This window comes from Pelodiscus sinensis, chromosome 5 (assembly GCF_049634645.1).
Source record: "Pelodiscus sinensis isolate JC-2024 chromosome 5, ASM4963464v1, whole genome shotgun sequence".
Lineage (NCBI taxonomy): Eukaryota > Metazoa > Chordata > Testudines > Trionychidae > Pelodiscus > Pelodiscus sinensis.
In genome coordinates, this window is record NC_134715.1 from 58,470,008 (window position 1) to 58,493,467 (window position 23,460).

General features: G+C 39.8%; 1 protein-coding gene across 4 annotated transcripts in view; it reads right to left on the reverse strand.

Annotated features, from left to right (window-relative positions):
- Positions 1-454: 454 nt before the first annotated feature.
- Positions 455-23,460, reverse strand: part of PDGFC (platelet derived growth factor C) — a 199,558-nt gene continuing 176,552 nt past the window's right edge. For 3 of the 4 annotated variants that reach the window (XM_075930117.1, XM_075930118.1, XM_075930119.1), the window contains exons 6-8: positions 15,494-15,701; positions 3,528-3,745; positions 455-2,099 (exon numbers count right to left, since the gene is read on the reverse strand). In XM_075930117.1, coding sequence (XP_075786232.1) covers positions 1,983-2,099; positions 3,528-3,745; positions 15,494-15,701 — 543 coding nt within the window. In that variant the 3' untranslated portion in view covers positions 455-1,982. The remainder of the gene's footprint in view (positions 2,100-3,527; positions 3,746-15,493; positions 15,702-23,460) is intronic. The other variant, XM_006121850.2, reaches the window with a different exon arrangement.

Consider the following 23,460-nt stretch of genomic DNA (forward strand, 5'->3'; position numbering starts at 1 on the left):
GGCCTGGCAGAGTGAAATCAGATATGGGTGTGAGTGATGAAAATAGACTGGTTAGGCAAGGAGACAGACTAAATGAGCTGCAGATAAGGTGGTGGAAAAGGCCCAGGTGAAGCAGACTTGAACTAGAAGCCAAGGTGGGAAAGAATGGGATGAGATGGTCAGGAGGGGAGCAGACTTTTCCTGGAAGGGCGATAGAAGAGACTGTGATAGTAAGACAGGAAGATGATTGCAGGTAGAGACAAAACTGGGGTAGGGTCAGGCTCCAGGGGACAGGGACAGATCAGGTCAGGGTTAAAAGAGTTTGTGACTAGAACTTGAACTTGCTGCTATTCAGAATAGAACCTAAGAATATACCTCTTACAGTATAGAAGACTTTAATTTTTCTAGTTGATTTTCATCCTGGCAAATATATTTCAGGTTTGTTTTTCTTTAATATGGACCAGACAGCCAATGCAGTACATAACTACACAGACATTTTTTCTCCCAAGTTAGCATTATGACTTTATTTTGTGATTTATTACAAGCTGTATCCAATAGTCAAAGTATAAACTAAGTATAATGTTAAAGCTTTTTAAAACCAAAATACTTTACTCTTTTCTTTCCAATTTGCATAGGATGGGATAAGTGTGCTGGTTAAAGGATATACCATACATAAACAAAACTGTAATTCATAAGACTGTACTTACAGAGTTAATATCTTGGGAGTCAACTGCTTTTAAATGGACATAACCATAAATGAAAAACCATACACCTGGAGCAATAAATATGGCTGCCTGTCTATGAACACACTGCCTCATGAAGACAACAAGCCACTGAACTTCTCATTACGATGTAGACTTTTCTACTTCAAAGAAATTAAACAATAAAACAAGCCAGAACTGGTCTCACTAAAACTGATTAATTTTTTCTATTTGACAAAAGGCCAGAATATAGAGGGATTTTGATAGCTATTTTTGAAATCGTTAATAGCAACATCTGTTTTTCATATTGTCAGTATCATGGAACTTGCAAGCATAAAGCTTCATCCATACTGAAAATCTTTTCATTTGTCATTTCTATATTTAAATGCATACACCAAGATCTGTCCTTCTTTCTAGGGCCAGAAAATTCAGAAATAGATGCTTTGCCACAGTAAGCACATCTCTGTTACTTAAACTGTATACCTCTGGCTTGAAAGTCTTACAAAACTAAAATATAGTAGATCTAGGCTGTAATAAAAAAGAATCTTAAATACCTTTGGTAAAAATAGATATATTTAACAAGATTAGAAAAAGCAAATAGTTATATGTCAAAAGGAGAGTATAAAAATGTACACGATAAAAAATACAAACAAACAAAAAGTTGTGGGCATAGTAATTAAAGTAAAACCACTGTTCTTCTCACTACTTGCCTCCTTAATTCACGCATATGGTTCAGTCCATTTTTTCTAAAAGGCAGGAACTTTCATAGCGTGTGTGGAAACATCCAGTCTTTCCTAATTAAGTTTAATTCAGAATAAGACAGTTTGTTTTTAACCAAGTTTGTAAGACCTAGAACACTCGGATTTAGAGCATGTAGGAGTGGTTGAGTACAGTAAGAGAGATTCCAAATGTTGTCAATCAAAGGGCAGATGCATTGGAGATGTAGAAGTAAGGCAGCAAGCAGAGTCAAGTCTTCATGGTGGGAGCACTCTAATGTGTTATACTAAACTTTTAAATCCGTGTAATGTCAAGCCAACTGCAAAAGACAATATACACCTTTAAAAATCCCTCACCGGTGCCTTTCTCCCATCCTTTGACTGGGCCTCCAAGCAACAGTGCCTTTACACAACATATAATCTCATCTTGGTTTCTTCTCTCTTTAGAGCTCACTGTAAATCCTGAAGATGGAAGATCCCCAAAGCAAACAACTGAGATTACGAAAGGAGATAATGCACAAGCCCCATAACAGAACCAGCCATTGATTGAATGTACTTTGAAAGAAAGAAGCACGGTTAGCCACATTTATCCTTCAGTATTCCCTTTGCACACACAGTCACACTCCTCATGGTGTTCCAGGGGTACATCTGTCAATGATTTATGCAATCCCTTTACTCCGCTTCTGGGCTTCAGCTGAAGAACCTGAAAGAGGACAATTGGGAGCCAGGCTTTTAAGTAAATCATTAAATATCTTGCTCATGATCTACAAAATGCTGGTAGCAGTAAACTGGAAGACAGAGAAACCACAAAAGGAAACACAGTCAACTCCACAACTGAGTTTCTTCATTTATTCCGCTCATTAATATACATTACTTTTTTTTTGGCTTTACTTCAAGCTTTCCACAAACTTGATTAAGACATTAAGATATGCTAGACGGACATTTACTTTGGTCAAAGCAAACTTTACTGCAGTTAGTTTTGGGCAGGGTATTTTTTTCTTTTTTGGTTGAAGGATTACACATATATTTGCCTTAATAATTAAATATTATCAGATGGTTCTGGAAAAAATAATGTTGACTTTAGCTATAGATATTCAGTGATGTGTAGTTTAAAAAAAGGGTTTTCCACTCACAGCTGTGGAAGGTATTTTAATTTCATATACAAATTTAATAGCTTTTTAAAATGATAATTTTATAAGCCTTATACAATATAGTTTAAAAGGTATACTGTTGCATATTTATCTAATAAATTAGTTGATCTGCTCTTAGATAGTTCAGTGATGTTCACGAACTTGCTCAAAAGTGCTCACAGGAGCTGTTTTTTCTATTGAAAGCTATAATTTCTGTGATAACATGAAAACAGATGTTGTAAATTGTTATAAACTGTAAATTAACTCATGTCACTATGTTGCATAAGCCACTTCCTTTCTCTTTAGAAAATTACCACTAGTCAAATCTATTTCTTTACAAATGGATTATAGCATGGTAAAAAAATATATATATAAATAATGAGTCATTGAATCCATACACCTACAGGTTCAAGAAATAAGTAGAGAAACTAAATGGATATATTTAGGTCTTCAATTAATGTCAGAAACAGGAAACATTTTACATGACCTAGTGGTCGTTTACTGTTGTTTAACCCTTTATATTTCTTCAGCTTTGGCATATTATCAAGTGTAAAATGATAACTTTCAAAATGGGCCAGCTGTTTTAAAGTGTTTTTCAATTCACTTTTTTTTTTAAATAGAGCCTCTCTTATTTAGCCCATCATAGATAGATTATTCAAATATAGACCTCCTCAGTCTACAGTATCTCCCCTGGGGAAAATCCTTTTTGTCCACAAAAATAACCTCTATTAAAAAAATAACATTTGGAATGTTTTACAACAAAAATAGAAAAGTTATATTTTCCACTGACGTTCCCAGAAGAATGGAGTAAGAGAGCAGAGGTTCTGATTTTTTTAAACTCTTAGTAAATGAGAAAGCTTCTTCCAAATGTGTGTCTGTACAGTGACATTATCCTTATCCTATGAACTGTGTTTGGTCAGCCTTCACATTCACAATAAAGATTATTTTGTGAATGGATTTTCTCTGGCCTCAAATACAGAAACACATAATGTGGTACATACCTCATGGTATTTTTTGGTAACTTTGGTTGGGATGCATTGGCACTCACTGCAAGCATGGTGACAGCAGGCACAGTTTCCACTGCAACGTTTAACCAATAGACAGAGTGGCCAGAAGATGGTGTCAGTTCGCTTCAGTTCCTCCCTCAGCGACACAGAGAAATTGCGAGGTGTACAGCTGTAGAGGCGTACCTCCTCCTTTAGAAGGTTCAGATCCACCACTAAAGAGCAAATATATCTTTCAGTGACTTGTTTATCAAATGCCATCAATAAACCAAAACACTCAAAGGAGTACAAATCCAAGGTCTGCAGTGTCTCTGCAGACCAGATCCCCAATTGACTTGGATGGGGAGTTCATTTCAATGGGAGTAAGATGCTAAAATACTTCTAGAGATCTGGCTCTGAGAGTTTCACCATTGGGGAACTTGTGTGAAGTGTGCTTTAGCTCTTAGGCTGCAAATAATGGCTTTAGTGTGGCCACATACAATATTCTTCCTCTCCTCAAACCCGAAGGTAATTCACCCTGTCAAAAAGCTATACTGAGACAGGATTTAGGCTGTAAATTAAACTGCAGTATTTTGAAGCAGTCTCTGGATTTTTATTCTATTTCATTATTCATTAAGGATTGGTAAATCCACTACAATTAAAAATCCTGCAAACATTTTTGACATTTTAAAACTTGTTCAAAGTGTACAAATGTTTTCTTCACTATATTTTCAATGCATGCTTTTAATCAAGGAGAGTCAATAGAAAGGAAAAACAGAATATCTTTTTCTTAGCTAAAGGAAGTCTGAATTATGGCCTATTCATGGAACTTCTAGAAAACAATGCTTATATCAATGAATATCCTATATACAGCGTATGCATATAAATATATTTACTATACAGAGAGAGAGCAGGAGACGCAAGTTCAAAAGTTGGTAAAACAAGTTAATCCATCTCCATCATACATGGAACTTCACTACATCAGTTTCCTTATAAACAGGTTCTACTGTAGCATATGAAAGTTTTAGCATGTTGAGGGCTGAACAACTAATGGTAAAAAACAAAAATAGGGCAGTATACTTCTCCTAATTCCATGAACAAGAATTAATGAGCCTTGAAAGGGGAAAATGCCATTCTTGAAAAAAACTACAGTTGGATTTGTGGAACACTAAACATATTTTCTTAGCGTAGGTTTTGATGAAAAGCGCTGTAATTTGGCTTTGGGTAGAAAAAAAGGTTACAATGACCTGTGATATTTGGAATGATTCCACCTCCCCAAGGAATACATGCAGGCTGTGTCTACACTGGCACCCTTTTCCATAAAAGAGATGCTAATGAGACACTTCGGAATTGCAAATTCCGCAGGGGATTTAAATATCCCCCGCAGCATTTGAATGAACATGGCTGCCGCTTTTTTCCGGCTCGGGGTTTTGCCGGAGAAAAGCGCCAGTCTAGATGGGATCTTGCGGAAAATAAGCCCTTTCAAGTAGGAATAAGGGATCTTACGGAAAAGGGCTTATTTTCCGCAAGATCCCGTCTAGACTGGCGCTTTTCTCCGGCAAAACCCCGAGCCAGAAAAAAGCGGCAGCCCTGTTCATGCAAATGCCGCGGGGGATATTTAAATCCCCCGCGGAATTTGCAATTCCGAAGTGTCTCATTAGCATCCCATTAGACACAGCCACAGTGTCTAATGGTATCTCCTATTTTTTTCACTGGTGAGTCAGTAGCATTACATTTTCCTCTTTCTAAACACCTATGTCAGCGTAGCTTTTGGAAATGCTGAAATAAAAATCTCTGACAAACTAGTACTAATGCTTAACAGTAACCATTTTCTAGAAGACCAATGACAGAAAACCGGGATGGGGAACAACCTCACATCATCCCATTTATATTACAAATACATTCATATAAACGTAGTAAAAAAAACCCAAAGAAATACTTTGCGTAAATTTCTAGTGGTTCAGAGAGAGAGAGAAAATCATGGAACAGATTACTTCCAAATAAAAGTGTAACACTTGAAAATAAACAAAACAGAAGAAAAATGTGTGTATTAATCAGTGGTTACCTGCTGGTTTGTTAAACACTGATCTGCATGTATTCTTAGTGGAACATGGTCTCTGGTTTCAAATTAACAAAATATAATTACCCTACTAGTTCCCTCATGGCCATATTATGTTTTTGGACACAGTTAGCTATTTCACTTTATGCCAAGATGAGCTGGTTTAACACTTTCTTTTTCCTTTTAACTTATGTAAAGAATATGTACTATAGTGCAACTGTAAACTAGCTGTGCCAACTGATGGATAAGCTGGTTATTAAACTAACTGATAACAGAAATAAGAGCACAGTGGGAACTGTTTGCCTTACTGTTTCAGTCAAATTTGGTTTCTCCCTGTGTATGAGGAAGTAACTCTTTGTACACTTTTAAAGAATCATTTGAATTTTCAGATGTCCTATGAGGAACTGTCTATATTCAAAACCACCATGTTAAAACTTAAATAAAGCTGCTACAATAGTGTCTACAATGGGCTAGCTACTACCCACATGAAAAAAAAGATACAGTTCCTGTTGTAACAAGCCTGCAATATAAAGGTTAAAATACAGTAATGGGGTTTTGTACTCATTGTGGCTAAGATGAGAAGGCAAACAAATTATATTTGTACTAGTTACAAATACAGGGGTGGGCAAAAGGACCTCCATGGGCCAGATCTGGCCTGCCAAGCTGCTTCATCCAGCTTGCAGAAGTCCTGCCGCTCCCCTGCCCCACGGTGAATCAGGGCCTAGGGATAGGGGAGTGTATGGTGGTGAGAGTCAACCCTGGTGGCTGATTAAGTGCTGCGCACCACAGGCAGGGACGAGACTTCTCATTGCTCAGCTGGTGGGTGACTAAGTACAATGCTCCCTTGCAGGGCAAGTGCAGACTTCACATGTTCCCTCGCCTGCAGGCCCTGATTGACCTGAGGGGGGGAGAGTGCCTGAAGTCTCCTCCCACTGCCAGAGGCACAGACATCTAGAGGGAAATGCCAGCTGTTCAGAACCCCACCCACACACCAATCAGAGGCAGGGAAGCATGGAAATGTCCTGGCCCCGCTCCTTTCACGGCAGCCTGGGGCCACTTAAACTTTCAAGTGGCCCCAGTCAAAAAGTGTTGCCGACCCCAATAAAGTGTAATATTAATTATCTACCATGGTTTGACAATATTGATGCAGACAAAGCATACTTGTCTCTTTTGGTCATCAGCCTGTATGTGCTAAACAGAATGAATTGATTATTTTTAACCTTGCTGCAGGTAGGTGTCTTCCTCTGAAAACAAAACAAACAAACAAACAAACGAGGAGTCCTGTGGCATGTTAGAGATTAACACATTTATTTGGGATTCAGCTTTCATGGTTAAGAATCACTTTGTCTGATGCATTGGAATAGAAATTACAGAGGCAAAGAACAGAGTTACTTATCCACTGTAGGATCAGTGTTATCGAGGCAAATTCACTCCAGGTGGATGTGACACACTTCTCCTTCAGCTGTGGGGAGTGAGAGTACCAAACTGCTTTTGTAGTGAGATAACCACTCTAAATCCTTATTTAGTCCTAATTTGATTGTGTTAAATTTGAAAATGAATTATACCTCTAATTTCAATTTATCATCTGATTTTGAAGTTTGTTTTTTGCAAAAAGTGTGGTTATTTTTAAATTCATTACTGATGTTCAGGGAGGTTAAAGTGTTCTCCTACATGTTTCTATATGTTACTTTTCTTGATGTCTGATTTGTGTCCATTTACCCTTTGGTGCAGGGATGGTCCTTTGCCCACATATCTGTGCAAGTGACACCATCACAAGACCTAACCACATAAGCTACAATCAGGGGCCCATCAACCTGTACATCTACTAATGTGATGTGCCAGCAATGCCCCCTTGCCATGTATATTGGCCAAACCGGACAAGGGTCAGTGTGCTTGGTGAAGATGTATGTAGTGTATTTTGTGACAACTAAGCATAGCTTGTCCAAGGAAATACCCCTTCCCCCTCCCCGGAAATTGTTACTGCTCTGGAGAAATGGTCTGAAGTTCAGGAGAATATAGGTAGTGGTAAGGAAATGCCTAAATGAATACTGTATTTTGGATCTCAATATCTGTCACAGAACTTGGGTATCTGATGGCTAATGCTGGAGGCTAACGGATCATGGATGAAATTTGTATGTTGCTAGCAATCCATGAAAATTCCACTTTGAAGAGGGACCTCAAAGTTGTTCCTATGAATAATGGACAGATATGGATTATGCTGAGAGTAGCCAGAATGGATGATCAGACCTTAGAGGCTCAGGCCTTAGAGGTTTTTCAGAAACCCAAGAGTTTTTCAGCAGGGATTGCCTCTTGGTTCCTATATTTGGTGGTTCAAATAATCTTTGAAAGTGGTGATGTGTGACCTGATAAGGATGAGTTGCACGCTGTTGCCTTCCCAGTGAAAGGGAGACTAGTCAGATCTCCCATAAGTACAAGATATAGTTGTAACCAAGTAGCCTCACTTAACCATATCAAAGCAGGATTCCAATGTCCTCTGCATCCGACACTATCTGGAGACAACCTCCTCAAGGTTTTGAATTATGTTGGAAAGACTGCTGCAGATTGAATCATATCAGGACATCTCATAGGAGATGTGGGCAATCCTCTTTAAATGGAAAATAAGTCAAACACCTATATGTGACTGTGGTCAACAGGCACAAATAATGGAGCACATCATATCTGAGTGTCCCCTTTGTTTTTTGCCAGGGGCCCAAAGGACATTCATTTGTTCCCTGCAGTGGCAATGTGTTATCAAACTCAGATATAAAATTGTAGTTATTGCTACCTCCCAAAGCTATATGCAAGAACAATGCAATTTTGAGCCTTCACTCTATTTATGATGACTTTCTCTGAAAAGATCTGAGAAATCTTCAGTCCCAGGACCTCCACAACAAAAGTGAGAAAGAGAATTTTATAAACATGAAAGGAAAGTGAGGGTGGCATTGTTCATGTTAGAAATAACTAAGTATAAAATTCCAAAGGAATCCTTGCCATCAACCCTAGTATTGAACAACTATGGGGATTTGTTGGCTTCTTTCAATATGAAGACAATCCAATGGCTCGGTTGCATGGGAACCCTGACAATTTGTAAGATTAATGTCTGGCCCCTTGCATGCCCCACACAAAACCCTTCTATTCAAACTGGCACCTGTGTCACAGAACAAAGATCATGATAGTCATCACTTTCAGAAATGAGGTCTCTGTGTGTGAATGCATGAAATGGCCAACTGGGTTAATCAGATAAAGTGGTTACTGGAAATATCCAGAGCAGTCACCTAACCTCTATAGATATTTCTGACTTTCATCCTGATTATAAACAAATCAAATGTCCTCTGATCCTTTGAAGAATCTGAGTCACTTGAGGTCTAATATGAGCACTGCAGATCAGAGAAGCCTTTCTTTTTCTTAAAAGAATCTCAAGATGTGAAACTCCTGTCCAGTTCTCTGACAGTTACATCTCTCCAATGCACTTATGTGAATATAGGTGTAATGTGAGACCTAATTATGTGGGTGCAATTCCATGTTAGAGTTTGTGAAAAGTTTCTCCTGTCCACACACTGTCATCCAAATAGATGTGGTAAATTGTTTTGTGAAATATTCTTAAATCCTGCCTTTTCTTCTATGAATTGGACTGGCCATTTAGGCTCCTAAATGAACAACCAGACACATCACATGCTTTCCTCAGTAAGGCCAGAAGTAAGGGTAGGAATAAATGGTAAGTTTTCCAAATGGAGAGAAGTAACTAGTGGGGTCCCCCAAGGGTCTGTCCTGGGACAAATTCTACTCAACTTATTTATAAATGATCTAGAGAAAGGGGTGAACAGCGAAGTGGCAAAATTTGCAGATGATACCAAACTGCTCAAAATAGTTAAGACTAAAGCAGACTGTGAAGAGCTTCAAAAAGATCTCACCAAACTAAGTGATTGGGCAACAAAATGGCAAATGAAATTAAATGTTGATAAATGTAAAGTAATGAACATTGGAAAAAATAATCCCAACTATACATACAATATAATGGGGACTAATTTAGCTACAACTACTCACGAGAGAGATCTTGGGGTCATTGTGGATAGTTCTCTGAAAACAACCACTCAGTGTGAAGCAGCAGTCAAAAAAGCAAATAGAATGTTAGGAATCATTAAAAAAGGGATAGAGAATAAGACTAAAACTATTTTAATGCCTCTATATAAAACCATGGTATGCACACATCTTGATTACTGCATACAGATGTGATCGCCTCATCTCAAAAAAGATATATTGGCATTGGAAAAGGTTCAGAAAAGGGCAACAAAAATTATTAGGGGTTTGGAATGGGTCCCACATGAAAAAAGATTAAAAGGACTTGGACTTTTCAGCTTAGAAAAGAAGAGACTAAAGGGGGATATGATAGAGGTCTATAAAATCATGACCGGTATAGAAAAAATGAATAAGGAAACGTTATTTACATATTCCCACAACATAAGAAGTAGGGGCCACCAAATGAAATTAATAGGCAGTAGGTTTACAACAAACAGAATGAAGTTTTTTTCACTCAGCGCACAATCTGTGGAACTCCTTGCCAGAGGATGTGGTAAAAGCTAGGACTTTAACAGGGTTCAAAAAAGAGCTAGATAGATTCATGGAGGTTAGGTCCATTAATGGCTGTTATCCAGGATGGGCAAAAAATGGTGTCCCTAGCTTCTGTTTATCTGGAGGTGGGTGACAGGGGAGGGATCATGTGAGGATTACCTTACCTGTTGTGTCCCCTCACTCTGGGGCATCTGGTTTTGGCCACTGTTGGCAGACAGGATACTGGGCTGGATGACAGGATATTGGTCTGACCCAGTATGGCTGTTCTTATGTTCTTAAGTGGGAGGATGGAGGAGGGGAGGGGGGTAAGAGAAGGGAGGTGAACTCCTGCAGGGAGTTAAAAAAGGGTAGAGCTTGGCACACAAAATCTCTCCTGACTGACATCTGCTGCCTGAGCAAAAGCAGAGGTACATGCCTATTTGCCAGTGCCTGTTATTGGCATATCATAGGGCACAGGTTGGAGGAAGGTGGAGTGGGGCTTGTTCGAAATGAAAATTAAATGAATAATCATTTTAGAAACAAATTGGAGACAGGTTTGAACAAAATCCTAGATTCAAACACCCCAATTCTGGACAGGTTCTGAATGTGAACCCAGTCCCAACATTTTCAATTCAGTATAGTTTAGTGTGCTTTATTGTAACAACAGAACTTCTCTAGAAAAACTTCAGGTTCAGCTTTACGTCTAACAAAGCACCCAATATGTATAGCTACTATTTCACAGCATGTATCCTTGCCCTATCTTATTTCTTACATAATGTACTTGCATTAAAGGGTCTGTGGCAAATTTGTCCAGTGCTTATGTGATAATTTCTTTGAACTGTGTGAATGAAGCTCTTATTTTTTCAGAGTATCTGTCTGTCCAAAAACATATTTTAACATACTGTCACCACAAAACTAGATGACAGAATGTATATACTCCCTTAAAATGTTTACTTGACCATAATAAAAGGTTTTATGAATTTCCCAAGTGAACTAAGTTTCGATACCTATTATAATGTGAAAATTTAAACACACTTTCAACTTGGCTTTCACTCATTTATCATGGTTGACACAACAGTCAAAAGTTCCTTTTTTAATCACTAATGCTGAAAAAATGCAATTTTTTTCTTTGCAGAAGCAGAAAGAAAAAAAGATTCAAAATAAAGTATCTACATTAGTTTATATAACTTATGTATACTAACTTCACATCCATCTGAAATTAATTGCTTTTTATAATTGAGAGTATAACTTTCTAACAAATCTCCAGAGATTTGTACTAAAAAAGGAATCCCTTTTTCCCAAAGCATTTTACCAGCTAGACCGTAGTCTAAATAAAGTGACGGAGGCAGACTTTCTCTTACAAAAGAGGGTTGGTATGTGTGTGTATGTACATCAGGGAATTGGTCATGGCTTTCAGGCTCCACATTACTTAGAGATGTTCCCAGTGGCATAGGGCACTTAATGGCCCCATACAACAGTAAAGATGTGGCATAGCAGTAACACAGCTCCCCCATGGCTCTTCTTGTCCTTTACCAGAAGTGCAAGTAGGAGACACATATGGTCTAGCAGCAGTGCAGATATCTCAACAGGAGTTTCCTGCATACCAGAAGAGTTATCTGATTCTTGTTCTATAAAAGAGATGTATTTATGGTACAGATTTGGCCCAATGATTACTCATTGACTTTAGTGGGAATAAGACTGGACCACTTTTTTTTCTTTGCAATGCACTTTTAACTTTTTATTACGTGTACTATTCAAAATGAACTTAGTTTTGAAAATAGTTTTGAATACAGAACCAAATTTTGTGTTTATCTACATGGAATAATGCCTTTGACTTAACACAGGTGTGCCAGAGTTACATGGATATTATTGAGATCACAGTTAGGTCCTAAATTCCGGACATAAATATGGCCTTTAATTAAAATTAATAAAACAAAAAGAAAATGGGCATAATTATAGAATTTGAAGGGTACTAAATAGTTTAAATTAACACAGCGGTGAGGAACCTCAGGCTTGGTGGTTGTGGCTTGCCTGGTTCCGGTCTCTGAGGCTCAGGGCCCCTCCTGCATTGGGGAGCCTGTGTGGGTGCTCCAGACTTCTGTTGCTCCACCATGGGGCTGGAGTACACAAAATCTACTTGACTGGTGCCCCTAGGCTCTGGTGTGTGAGGGGAACATGGAGAGTGTCTTTCTCCCTCTCAGTCAGGCACCATGTCAGTGAGGGGTTTTTGTGTGCTGCACCTGACTGATTTTTCCGTGGGTCCATGGCCCCCAACCCAAAAAAGGTTCCCTAGCCCTGAATTAAACAGATGAATATCTTTAGTCTGAAAATTTTCTATAATTCTTAAAATATATTTGCAATGCAGTAGAGCATATTATTAAAAATAACAACAAAAATAAAAACAAGCAAAAAGTTCACATTCTCTAACTATTGAAAGCATCTAACAGTTAATACTGTGTCATCTTAATGGGACACATTTTCTTCCCCAGGCTATAACATTACACGCTCAGTAATGCAGTCTGAGGGTGGTCCTTTTAAGATGAATGTGGCAACTCTCTGATATATTTATTCAAAGGAAAATCTATTTCATTGCCTAATTAGATGTCTTTAAAAGATTTAGTCTGATAGTTTCTTGGGAAGCTCACTGTCTCGTAGGGAACTGATTTTGTCTACACAGATGTTATCCAACACCTGCATTTTTGTTTATGTAAGCTTCCACAAATATACACAGCTTTTCTCTCATTTATGATATGCTTAAAATTATAATGCAGTGACAAATGATGAAACTCTTTAATTAGGAAAGTTCTAAATGAATATTTGAAAGGTACGTTTCATAGCTGAAAGTTTTTAAAGACAAATTGCCTCCTGGCCAATCTTGATTTTCCTATACATAGCTATAGCAATAAAAGCTAGGCTAGAAGGGTAGATTCTTAGGCTCTGATCCAGGAATCAGCTGTCAAAAAACCTAAATCTGAGTTATGAAAAGGATTCACCTTCTCTTTCTTGCTGAATGAATGATAATCTACTTTACCCTTGCCAACACAGGCACTAGTTACTGATATTTCATTTAGACTTGAATATCTCCATTTTCATTCTATGTGACAGGGAGGGAAGAAAGTGTTCTCTGTATGCTATTCATCAACATGGAATCCATAAATATGAAATAGTGGCAGTATCTGCAGGAGAATTGGCTGAAAATTCATAAATTCCAATGTAAGTGGTAGGGAAATGTCACTTCCTTGATTTACTCTATGAAGATAAAATCCTTAACACAGGGTGTATACTTTACACCTTCAATTAAGCAGTTGGGTACTTCACCAAGTAGTGAACAAGGACACCACTGTTTGATGTCATAGTGTGGAAGACAGCATTGACACAAATTGCTCTGGGGCCATAAACATTGCTACATTCACATTCTGAGATAATCCACCTTACAGTCACCTGAAAGGAAGGTCAAGGAAGGGCTGCACATTGGGATTAACAATTCCTTCCTGAATTCCACAATGCTAAACTTGTAAGCACCACATCATACTGTAGGTGGTAAAGAATATGAGCCAATTTGTGTGCTGGATGATGAAAGGTATCCCTCTTTTTGCACACAATGGATAATCAGACTCCTTGCATTCTGAGGCAATGAGAAGTCATGAAGTCATGTGCCCACAGCACCAGCCAATAGAACATGCCAGGTGTAATTTTTCACTTCACTTTGATCTCTCTTCTATGTATACATTCTATTGCCTCTTATAGTTAAGACTGACGGGTGACATCAATAGATAAGAGAGATGGCCATCTGAAAATATAGTATATGCTATAGTTACAATGTCACAGACCTAAACATAGTCTGGACATTAGTGTTATACAAGTGAGGCCAGCTTTTAACATCTGAATAGACTTCCTCCAGGCTTGACATACCCGGTTCAGGAAACACAATTCCAGGACCTTTATTTGTTAGCCAAAAGAGGAAAGCGCTACTTCATGGACTGAACAACTGTCTACTGAGTTCATCTTTACAACAAACATATATTATTGTTACTGAAAGGCTACTGGGGAGTCTTTACATCAGCCTACATCATCGGTTTCTTGAGAGTGAATTCCCTAAGGTGCCATACTCATGTTGGTCTAATGAGAACATACTTATCTCCACTTGGAACTCCTTTCCCCTGACTGACCTATTTCTCTTCTCAGCCCAACAGCTTAACTATATATTGAAAAACTCCATTTTGGCGTTTTGAGCCTTTTTGTTCCCAGCTGCTATAAGCTTCTTTTGGGTGAGAAAGAAAAAAAAAAAGATGTCATAATGTAAAAGAGATAATGGCTGATCCAACAGGGATAGGGGAGACACTCTGCAACCATGGTCAAACTCACCAGCCCACAATCTGGTTGGAGTGCAGGATCAAGGGCTATATTAGAGAAGAAGCTCTATCAAAGGATCTCTCGCTCCAAAGAAGGGGGATTTCATCCAGGGCAGAGCACGAAGCAAATGTCCCCCAAATTCCCTGTGTTACGGATAGGAACCTACCAAAGTCAGACCATTTTGATCATTTTTGTGGTCATAGGATTTTAAAAGTAATAAATGCGTGATATCAGATATTTAAATCTGAAATGTCACAGTATTGTAATGGTAGAGGTCCTGACCCAAAAAGAAATGGGGGGGGGGGAGTGTCACAAGATTATTGTAAGAGTTGTGATACTGCCACCCTCACTTCTGAGCTGCTGCTGGTGCTGCCTTTAGAGCTGGGCAGCTGGAGACTGGTGGCTGTTGGCCCAGTTCTGATGGCAGCATCTTGCTGGCAGCAGCACAGAAGTAAGGAAGGCATGGTATGGTACTGTATTGCCACTTTACTTCTGCACTGCTGCCTTTAGTGCTGGGCACCTGGCCAACAGCCACCATTCTCCAGCTGCCCAGCTCTGAAGGCAGCACCGAAGGGTGACAACTCCACGATTCCCCTAAAATAGTTTTGTAATCCTCCCTGCAACTCCCTTTTTGGGTCAGGGCTCCAGTGTGAGGGCCACTGGTCTTCCCCCATTAAATCTGTATAGTACAGGGTAAAAGCACTCCAAACACTAGATTTCGTTGAGAGGCAGACCAGATTTCAATGTCCATGATGCATTTTTCACCATCCTGAATATGGAAGGACCCAGCTATGAGACTTGGATAGGTGTTCTGAGATTGGCTGATTCAAAGCCTCTCTCATTATTTATTTTGCTAAATTCCTCCATATTTGTGTGGAGACATTTTTAGTTATTGCCCTTTGTCCAAATTTTAAAAAATAGTGTATTTATATTCTACAAAGAAGATAGAAAGTTAAGAGATACAAGACAACTCAAAACCATTCAGCAGAATTGTATGACCATACATTGCAGAATTGGGGGTTACCTCTGGATTTTCTTCCATGAATATATGTCTTTCCACGGACTTGCCATGTTGGTCTGTACAGGTCTTCCAAGTCCAGTTGCCACCTATCTGGTTCTAGATACCGGATAAGTTCTTCTACAGTACTAAATCCAGCAACAGCATTGTTTAGTAAATCTAATGGTAAAGCTGATGGGGGTAATGTAGATGGGCTGGCAGCTTCTGTATGGTGCTGCAATAAAAACAGAGAACAGTATCAGTAAAATATATAATATAATTGCTTAAATCCAACCATGCACTTTACGAGGCTGGATGAACTTGGCAGTGGAGATTATAAAAGTAACTAACTGTTTAACCAATTTACTGAATAAGATGAATGATAATCCAAGAAGAACCTAAACATTACTCCCATTTGAAATGCTCATTTAATTAGACTTTTTTTCTTCTTATTTTCTTAGCTTTTAGGATGACATACTACTATACCTCTTTTCTGGAGAAGTTCATTAAATGATGGATGATATGTCAGAAATAAATAGAGCAAATGGAGCACTAAACCTTTGATGGAAAAATATAGATGCATTACACACAATTACTCCCTCCTGAAATCTTAGGAAACTCACATTTCTCATGCTGCCTGTAGCATGAGGATTAACTGGCCTTTTGTGGAGTTTGTTGCTGTAGAGTCAAATATGAAACTATTCTATTGTAACAAGAGTAGAAAATCCAGCTCTCCCTATCAATGAAAAAGGGACAGTATATTCAGTGAAGTGCCAAACATAGTGTTGCTTCTAACCACATAATTCAGAAGGGTAATAGCAGCACAGTAGATTATCTTCACAGATTAACAGTGCTATATAACAGCGAGGTATTATTTAATCGGAAATGCCCTCTTGACATTGCACACTAAACAAAACTTCTTTAAAATGTTGAAAATTACTCCAAAAATTTGCTGCTATTGTAGCAGTGTTTCATTCACTAAGTGAACTAACATGTGAACACTCTCCAGGAGAACGGGCACTAAATTAACTGAGGGGGAAAGGCAATGAGTGGAAGTAGTCGTCATGCCTTCCATAATGTTTGATTCAATTACATTTTTTCCATACATTTTTCAAGATATACCACAAGAATGGCTGTCCTTACTTTATCTGTACCTTTTTCTGACAAACTTTTTCTGACAATATTTTAACAGCATACTCTCATTTGTGATGCATATACAAGGCCTGATTCACCAGTGTGTTACCCTAGTTTTATACTCATGTAACCCCAATGAAATCATACAATTTTTTCAGTGTAAAACTGGAGTAAGAAACTGGTGAATTCAATCCATATTGCTTCATTGCAAAATGGATCAAGTACTTTAAACACAAAAGTTGGCATCACTTTTCACTAGTCTCACTTTAGCAAAACAAAATAAACATTGTTAAAATATAGCAAAATTGACAACTAATGATTTACATGTCGATGAGCATCAGTTACAATTTTAACATCATTTGTTGAAAACAATTAAGTTTAATAAAATTGCATAAATTATTGTAAAACATTTGAGTACCTATTCCATAATTAGGGAGGTACGTGACTAATCAACTATCCGATATGCATAAGCTTATCAGATAGTCAAGTAATGACTTGTCTAGTTGTTTTCCCCCCCTTGCTGCCTCTGATAGAAGGAAGAGGAGCAGGAGCTGGTGCTGGGAGAAGCCAGTTTAAAAGCCAGTACCCCCCAGCACCATCTCCATAGCACCATCTCCACAGGGGAAATGACGTGAACAGGGATTGAAGCACTCCCCACTTGCACTTCCTCAAGGGGCTCTTGCTACATTTCAAAGGCTGAAGCACCACAGTGGGAATACTGGGCAAGTAGAACTGCTTGAGTCCTCACTTGCCCCTTGCTGCCTCTATGAGAGTCAGCAAATGGGGTGGGGTGGGAACACAAGCCTGTGCTAGGGGGAACCAGCTTAAACGACAGTTCTCCCTAGCACCAGCTCCAGGGTGCAGCCTGCCCCCACCCCTGCTGCCTCTAACAACGGCCGCAGGAGGAGATAGGGAAAGCTGCTGCCAAGCAGCCCCTAAACCCAGGGGTATCAGCGGGTAGTTGGCCCAAACCCCACCCCTCCACGGATAGGGGCTACTGCTGTCTCTACGCCCGCTGCAGCTGCCTCTATGCTGGCTGCAGCTCTGCAAAGTAGTCATACTAATCGTATACGACTTTGCAAATTAAAGTCCCTATTGCAGAACTGCAATTGTCTTTAAAGATGTGAATACTGTAATTGATATTTACCATATAACTTCCCACTAAGTCTCAATTACATGAATAGTTAAATAATTTATGATAATTAGAACGTCACTCTATATTAAAACATCTAATACTTGTTTATTTTTCATTTAAGCACTATGGGCAGAACCTCAAGAGTAGCAATAAATAGAAATCTTTGCTTTGGCTACTCCTCTCATAGTAACATGTTAGAAATGGCTCCTTTAACTTGTTAATGACAAGAATTCACTACTATTTCAAAGCTTTTATTAGAATTATATCAGGAGAAGTGTCATGAATTCTGAATACAGAAGAGGTTACTCTCCTTTTTATGAGAGAAATGAACTGGAAAAAGATATTGTATCCTAACTTATTTACAAGTACAGGCAGTCCCCGGGTTACGCACAAGATAGGGACTGTAGGTTTGTTCTTAAGTTGAATTTGTATGTAAGTCGGAACTGGCGTCCAGATTCAGCCGCTGTTGAAACTGACCAGCAGCGGCTGAATCGGACACGCCTGGGGCAGAGCAGCTGGGGTGCTGCTGGGTTGGTCCCACAGCGCCGCTCCTCGGCGCTACTGGACCAACCTGGCAGCACCCCAGCTGCTCTGCCCCAGGTGTTCCCAAGTCAGCCGCTGCTGAAACTGACCAGCGGCTGACTACAGGAAGCCTGAGGCAGACCAGCTGCGTCCTCCTCCCCCCCTCCCCCAGCAGACCAGGGAGACGTGGAGCGGCTTTTCTCGCCGTGGAGGATGCGGGTGACCCTCCCGCCCCCAGCAGACCAGGGAGACGCAGAGCGGCTTTTCTCGACGTGGAGGATGCAGGTGGTGGGACTGCCACGGCGCATCTCGGCGGTCTGCTGGGGGCGGGGGGGGGGGGCGCTCAGCTAGTTCAGGGTTCCCTCACCCCATTTGTAAGTAGGGATCCGACATAAGTCGGATCCACGTAACCCGGGGACTGCCTGTATGCACATTCTTACAGGGATGTCAGTGGCAAAAAGGAAAGTAGATCAGTAGTTTCCAAGAGTCTGTAGACCATATCTAAAATTTCCAAAAGGATCTTCACCTTCATTCAAAATTTTTAGGGGTCTACAAATGCAAAACAGTTTGAAAAATGCTGTACATGATAATTCTCAGAGTTAGCATGCTAATTCTATCCTCAAGCAAACAACTCTATATTTAAGTTTTCAACTAGTCTGTTTCTCTTTCTGCTATAGCCTTCGGACTACAGTGTAAAGCAGGGCTAGTCAACATATGGCCCTTTTGTTTGCGGCCCGCAGTGCCATTTGGGTTTACACGGGGCTCAAACCACGGCCTTTGTTTGGGATCCTTTGAACATGACCTCCACTGGGAATACACTCCACAATAGTGAGTCAATATAATGGTCTTCTGTTGATACGCATTTTAGTTGTTAAATTCCTGGACTGTCATTGCTCATTAAATGTGATGTCATATGGGTGGAAATCAGGTAAATATTGCATTTTAATATTAGCAGAACTGACTTATATGGGGCCTGTGTGTTGTGTAGTCTTGCCTTAATCTTTGTATTCATACCTGTCAGTGTGAAAGAAGTTATTTGCACACATATTTGCAACCACCCTTAAGTTGCTCCCCTTGGCATGTGCTGCGAATATCATTGTAGCCCCCTGGGCTTTCAAAGTTGAGTAGCCCTGGTGTCAAGGTATGAAAACCTGTCCATTTGGAATATGCTTGGTTGTCACTCAAATTCAAAGCACAATTAGCTGAGGGTATGTCTACACTAGCCCCCTAGATAGATCTAGGGAGGCTAATGAGGGCGACCGGAATTGCAAATCAAGCCCAGGATTGAAATATCCTGCACTTGATTTGCATGTTCCTGGCCAGTCACCATTTTTAGAAATTGACTAGCCCGAAGTAACTGTCCGCTTCTACACATGGCAGTGAAACGGTCTTCCGATTTAAAGCCCTAAATCGAATTAGGTGGTATTCCTCCTGCAATGAAGTGTACCACCTAATTCAAATTAGGGGCTTTAAAATTGGGAGCCCGTTTCACTGCTGCATGTAGATGTGGGCAGTTACTTCGGGCTAGTCAATTTCTAAAATGGCGGCCAGCTGGGAACATGCAAATCAAGTGCAGGATATTTAAATCCCGGGCTTGATTTGCAATTCCGGTTGCCCTCATTAGCCTCCCTAGATCGATCTAGGGGGCTAGTGTAGACATACCCTGAGATATAAGCTGGCTATTAGGAAGTTTAGACTCGAAATTAGGTGAAGGTTTCTAACCATCCAAGGAGTGAAGTTCTGGAACAGCCATCCAAAGGAAGTAGTGGGGGCAAAAGACCTATCTGGCTTCAAGATTAAACTAGATGGGTTTATGAAGGGGATGGTTTGATGAGGTAACATGATCTTGGCAATTAATTCACCTTTCACTATTGGTAAAATAGGCCAATGATGGGAAGAGATAGGAGTTACTATAGAGAACTTTTTTCTGGGTGTCTGGTTGGTGAGTCTTTCCCACATGCTCAGGGTTCAGCTGATCGCCATATTTCGGGTTGGGAAGGAATTTTCCTCCAGGGTAGATTGGCAGAGGCCCTAGAGGTTTTTTGCCTTCCTCTGTAATATGGGGCATGGGTCACTTGCGGGAGGATTCTCAGCATCTTGGGGTGTTTGAACCATCATTTCAAAGACTTCAATATCTGAGATACAGGTGAGAGGATTATTCTAGCAGTGGGTGGGTGAGATTCTGTGGCCTGCATTGTGCAGGGGGTCAGACTAGATGATCATAATGGTCCCTTTTGACCTTAAAGTCTATGAGTCTATGTATATAAAATTATTTATGGGTGTTGCATGCTACAATATACCAAAAAAAATTTGAAAACTATCTGAATTCAGCACTGTCCCTCAAACACAAGAGCTCAATCTCTATCATTAACAGACTCTCCACTCTGAGAGCACTTATTGCTCTGACATGTGATTGTTGCACAATTAGTTTAAAAACATAGTGAAATTCCATATTTGTGTTTTACTTATAACTGACCATCTAGTGACTCCTCCAAAAAACTGGCTCATCTCTATGATGTTATAAGTCGTAAGGGTTAAGCCCATCAGTGCCATTACAAGTTCTTACGGAAAATAAAATAAATTAATCCATGTTGAAAATCCATGGGGCTAGACTCGCACCTACACTGAGCAAATCCTGGTGTGTTCTGGCTCCTTGATCCTTGGGTCTTGCTGCAGCCCTGTCACAATGTAAAGATGCTGTGAGGCAGCTTCAAGTTACACCATTGGTTTAACATCCTCAACAGATGGCCATGTGCAAAAAGGTGGTCTTTTATACTGGGATAACTAATGGACAATAGTTTTCTCTTTCTGAATCCTAGTGAATAAAAGGCACTCTAGTTTTAACCATAAGGTAGCAAGGTCAGCACTGTATCCTCTGGCCTTGTTTACCTCAGAGGGATAAACCCTGTATCTCACCTCCACTAAAGTCTTACACCAAGATACCTAACATGCATTAGTTATCTATCTATCTATCTTTATTGTTAAAAAAAAAGACATAGCTTAGCAGAGAAAGATTCCAACACACCTCTTCCCCACTCACTTCTTTGAGGAGAGGGTAAAAGCATAGGCACAGACTGCAACAAAACCAGCTCCCCTCCATCAGGGGAATTCTCTGGTGGGTATTTGCTGTTTGGATACCAGCAAAGGGGCCATAACACAGCTTAAGAATGCAGCCCACTATATCCAGTGGACTTTCACCAGGGAGAAATATGGCCCATTATTTCTAGTGACGATCAGGCACTTCAGAATATGGACTAAACCCTACATTTTTCTTTCATAGTACTACATATTTGATTAACAGGAATGTTTGGGGATTCCCTTCCCCAAGGATGAGTAATTCACCTCAAAACAACAAAATAAGTCTTTGAAAAATATCTTGACAAATTATGCATTTTCATGTGTCCCTCCTCAATTTTCATTTTTATAGCCAGGGAGCCATTTTCATTTATTTTAATATGAAGAAACATTTTTAAATACCAGATGGAGACAAACAATTTTGTCTTTACTGTGCTATTAAATATGAATCAGGGTGAAAACCAAAAACCATAGTAAAATACACTAGAACAGCAGCTGCCCTGTAGAAAAAGCCAAGAATGACAATTAGTGTTGGATCAAACAGAATTTCCAGTTAGGCTATTTATACTTCATTTGCCTGCGGATATTTGAACCCATTGAAATGAATATCTTACAGATGTGCCCGAAGGAACTCTCAGTCATTAAAAGTGGAGGATGGGCTTGGGCAAAAGACAAGAGTGAGGTTGGGAGGAAGTTATGCAATTGAAACCAAAGGATTAGATTGTAATTTTACAATCAGCCTACAGTAAGGGATGACTTATAGCTGCACTGTTTCAGGAAGAGCTCAGAGAATCAACTTTGACTTAGAAAATTAGAATTACTTCCCTGCTGCCTCTTTGCTCAGGACCTGGAAGTTATTTCACTACTTCAAGCAGCAGCTTTCTCCCTTCCATACTCCCCTCCCCAATTCTTCCCATATTCTTGAGTAGCTCTGGCTGGAAAGAGGACAAGGGTATAGCTAGCCATGCTTCCTCTCACCTTCTACCCACTCACTTGATGGGGTGAATGTCAGTCAAGTGCTCTTTGGTGCCCCCAATGCCAGAGTCTCAATCTAAGCAAAGCTGACAGGAGAGCAAAGGAGGCCTTATTCCTCTATGGGGCTGAGAAGTAGCTGTAATAATACAGCCCAAAGTGAACATCCTGATATTAGGACAGGAAAGACAGTAGACTCAGATATAAGAGTTTTGTGAACATTGCGCTGTTTTGTCACGGACTTCCTAAATAGCACATTGTAATCGGGATGTGAAGAATCTCAATATACTAAGGATGGAGAGGAACTTAGATGCTACAATAAAGGGGACAACAGAAGTACCTTAGAGAGACAGGTGCACAGTTGACGCAGGTTATTTTTTTAAACCCTTCTCCATCAGCCAGCCCCGTACTCCTGCCACTTTTCACACAGCTACAGTAAATGGGATAAGAGAAAAAAACCAAACACATAATCACGTGATATCAGTCAGCTGGCACTAAAATCCAGAATGGCCCAGAAATTAAGGAAATTCTCGTATCAAAAATATAACACGAATTATCTCAGTTATTGTGTGAAGATGAATCATAAGACACACATGGATCCATTTCTTCTTTTTTGTCTCAGAAGATGTGTGGTAGCTTGATGGTTTGAAGGTCTGCAGCATAGTCCAATATCTAATTTGTTTAGCTGTCCAATTGAGGAAGTTCCTCCCAACTTACAGTATCAGATTTTTTAGAATAAAATTAAGACATCAAAGAAGTTCTACAAAGCGGTTTAGCTTGCCCCTGGGCGTTGAAGCCTACCATCTGTGTAATGTCTAGTATCCCTTTAAGTAATCTGGGAGCTTTCTAGTAGTGCTTATTGTGTTCTGTGTTTTAGAAGCTGCCTGAAAAGCAGTCATAGCAACAGAGTCACTGTGAGTGCTCATGTCTGTACCTAGACTTTGCATGATGTGAGTATGTAGCTAGAGAGATCACCACAATATTGCTGGAGGAAGGAGAAGCTGAAGAGGGAGTGATAGCAGCTGCTGATCTCTAACCACTCAGCTCTGAAGGCAGTGTTATGCCAGCAGTAGCAGAGAAGCAAGGATGATATGGAATTGCCATCCTTAGTTCTTTGCTGCTGCCTTCACAGCTGGACCCTCAGTCAGCAGCCACC